Consider the following 2,952-nt stretch of genomic DNA (forward strand, 5'->3'; position numbering starts at 1 on the left):
ATATTCTATGGGGAAAAATTATATATAATGATAAACATCAGAGTTTATATAAATAATTCACTTTCATACATGATTTATTATTTAATTCTGCACAATTTATTCTTTTTTTCTTTCCTTCTTATTGCAAATGTAAATATTATTAGAATATTGCGATTAACAATATGGAATTTTATTTACACAAATTATTACCCCTATCTACCCCATTATATTTTAAAAAATATATATTCTACGTGTTCATATATATTTTTATTTAATAGTTATAATTATCTATTTGATTGTAAAAGAAATTAGTTTGAGTGATATCCTATATAATGTCCATCTCTAAGCTTGTAATGGGGATTATGTAATTCATCTGCATAATCAAATGCTGCATTGAACTCAGAATATATATTACATCTAGTATCCTTTTTATTAGCAAATCTTCTATGGATCCAATTTCTTACAGGTGTAAACTATGGTATAAATGAATATTACATAAAATACCTAATACATTAAATTATTATTTATATATACAAAAGGAATGTATGTTACAAACAAATATATACAGTTTATTTAAATTAATAAAAATTTATTTACTTTATATAAGAATCCATAAATCGTAGATATACCAATGATTCCCAGAACTACAGCGCTTGCTTTTTTTAAAGGGATGAAGCTATTATATATTAGTTGTAAAACACTAGAAGTTTGTGTTCCTCTTATGGACATTCCAGGAGATTGCGATTCATGCAAAGACATGGTTATATTATGTGATGGAATTCGTTGCAATTCTCTCTCTCGACGTTCTAATAAACCCTTTTCGTCTATTTCTTTTTCACATTCAAATCCATGCAAGAGATTATTTGGGTCACAACTTATATATTTAGAATTAAATTTTTCACAGAAATCTGTTGTATCCTTTATACAAATACTCCTAAAATAATTATATAATAAAATTTTGTTTCTAATGAATGTACAATACTCCTCATCACCTTTTTTGTATATAGGCATAAGACTAAGGTAATTATAATCAACATAGTATTCATATAGTTCCTTCCTCTTTCTCCAATCATGAGGAATAATTTCTCCCATAAGAGGATTACATGTTTCGGACTCAGGTTTTTTCAATGTATCCATAATAAAATTGTTCCATATATTGGTAATATATCCAAAAATTTTCCATAAATTATTTGGATCATTATAACCCGCAATGATACTCAATCTATTGGCTAACCAGTAATTTAAAAGTTGGCATATATCATAGACATTGGAATCACTTCTTAATTCTTTATTACTACTTAAATATTTTAAAATCCTTGCACAATAATTTCTAACAGCGGATTCATTTTTAAAAGAAGTTAAGAATTTACAGTATTCAGTGTACTCATTAAAACCCTTTAAATCATCTAAAGTTTTATAGAATTTTTCTGATGGTAATTCTTCTCTAAATGATACAACTATTTTCTAAATAAAAAGAACAAAATAATGAAAAAATGAATATACTAATTAAAAAAATTAATTAAAATATTTTGGAAAACAGAGGAAATTTTAATGAATGTAATATATAAAAATATTATAATTCATTAACATTACACCAAATTCTTTCCAATTTTCTCTTTTAAGCATCATGATCTGAAATAAATAAAGTTATGGTTTTTTAAAGACATATGATATTTACAAAAAAATAAAAAAAAGTATTAAGCAAAAAATACTTTTACTAACTAAAATATTTAAACATCCTGTCAATGTTATAATTCATTGATTTTACATAGAATCCCAATAAATAAATAACATATGCTACATATATTTTTTTTTACACAATCAAATTCAAAAATTCTGTATACATTATATTAAAAACGTAAAGAAATATAATTTTCATTGTAATGAAAAAAAAATTAAAGTAAATAATACTACCTTTCGATATGTATAAGCCTAAAAAGTTTTTTTATAAACTATAAAAACGGAATAAATTTAATTAATATTAATTTATATGTATTAATATTGAATTTTTAATATATAATATAGGAAAAGAATAAATAAAAATATATATGCAAGTGAAATGAGGAAAATATATAGTTTATCAAACTTATATTAAATTGTAAATGAAAATATATATTATAAAAATTAATAAGTATTTTTATTATGATCTTATATACTTAAAATATATATATAAAACAACTGATTTATATATTCTAACAGACTTTTTAGTGATAATATTTTATCACTGTTATATGTATAATCTATTATAACACCTTTAGAATATAACTATGCATTATAAAAAATATTCAGGTTTAGGGTTTCAGGATTTAGGGTTCATTGTTCAGTGTTTATGGTATGTTTTTATTTTGTTAATGTTATTCGATATATTAATACTTGCTTATTTACTTTAATTTTTGGCGTTTGTCTTATTCAAAACTATGTTCAGTATATATTATTCATGTATGTGAACACATAGTAATCATTATATTATTATAAAATTATCCAGTATATATAACATATATAATTTACACTTATTTATTTAACTTATTATTGCGTGTTTATGAAATTAGTATTTAGTGTGTCGGCTTTATTTTTAAAATTATTTCATGGGTGATATACATTTTAATTTATCCTGCTTTATGTATAATCGTTTCACATAATCTTCTTTTTTAATGTATTTTTTAAACTATATTACTATTTGTATATGCATAGATATGTACCTACTTTTCAGAATCATAATTTTCGTCAAATGAAAGATCTATGATTTATTTTTTATAGCCTTTATTAAGACCAACAATACCATAAAATGCTTGCTTTATCTAAAGAATCGTTGCCTATATTTTCCTCATCATTCTCCTGAAATGCAATTAAAGGAATACCAAAACAAATATATGAACTGAAAATAACTGTTCCTACATATAAAATTCTTGTTCTTTCTTCCAATGGCTTAGAATCATATCCATTTTTATTTTTAGTACTATTGTTATCACCGTT

General features: G+C 22.6%; 1 protein-coding gene across 1 annotated transcript; it reads right to left on the reverse strand.

Moving 5' to 3' along the window:
• Window positions 1-287: 287 nt before the first annotated feature.
• Window positions 288-1,605, reverse strand: PGO_003805 (variable surface protein; the record flags this gene model as incomplete). The annotated part of the gene is made up of 3 exons (XM_028691368.1): window positions 288-452; window positions 577-1,443; window positions 1,573-1,605. The coding sequence occupies 3 exons, from the start codon at window positions 1,603-1,605 to the stop codon at window positions 288-290; spliced, it is 1,065 nt and encodes a 354-aa protein (XP_028547169.1).
• Between the last annotated feature and the right edge of the window lie 1,347 nt (window positions 1,606-2,952).

This window comes from Plasmodium gonderi (assembly GCF_002157705.1).
Source record: "Plasmodium gonderi DNA, contig: Pgo-contig_557, whole genome shotgun sequence".
In the NCBI taxonomy this organism is placed as follows: Eukaryota; Apicomplexa; class Aconoidasida; order Haemosporida; family Plasmodiidae; genus Plasmodium; species Plasmodium gonderi.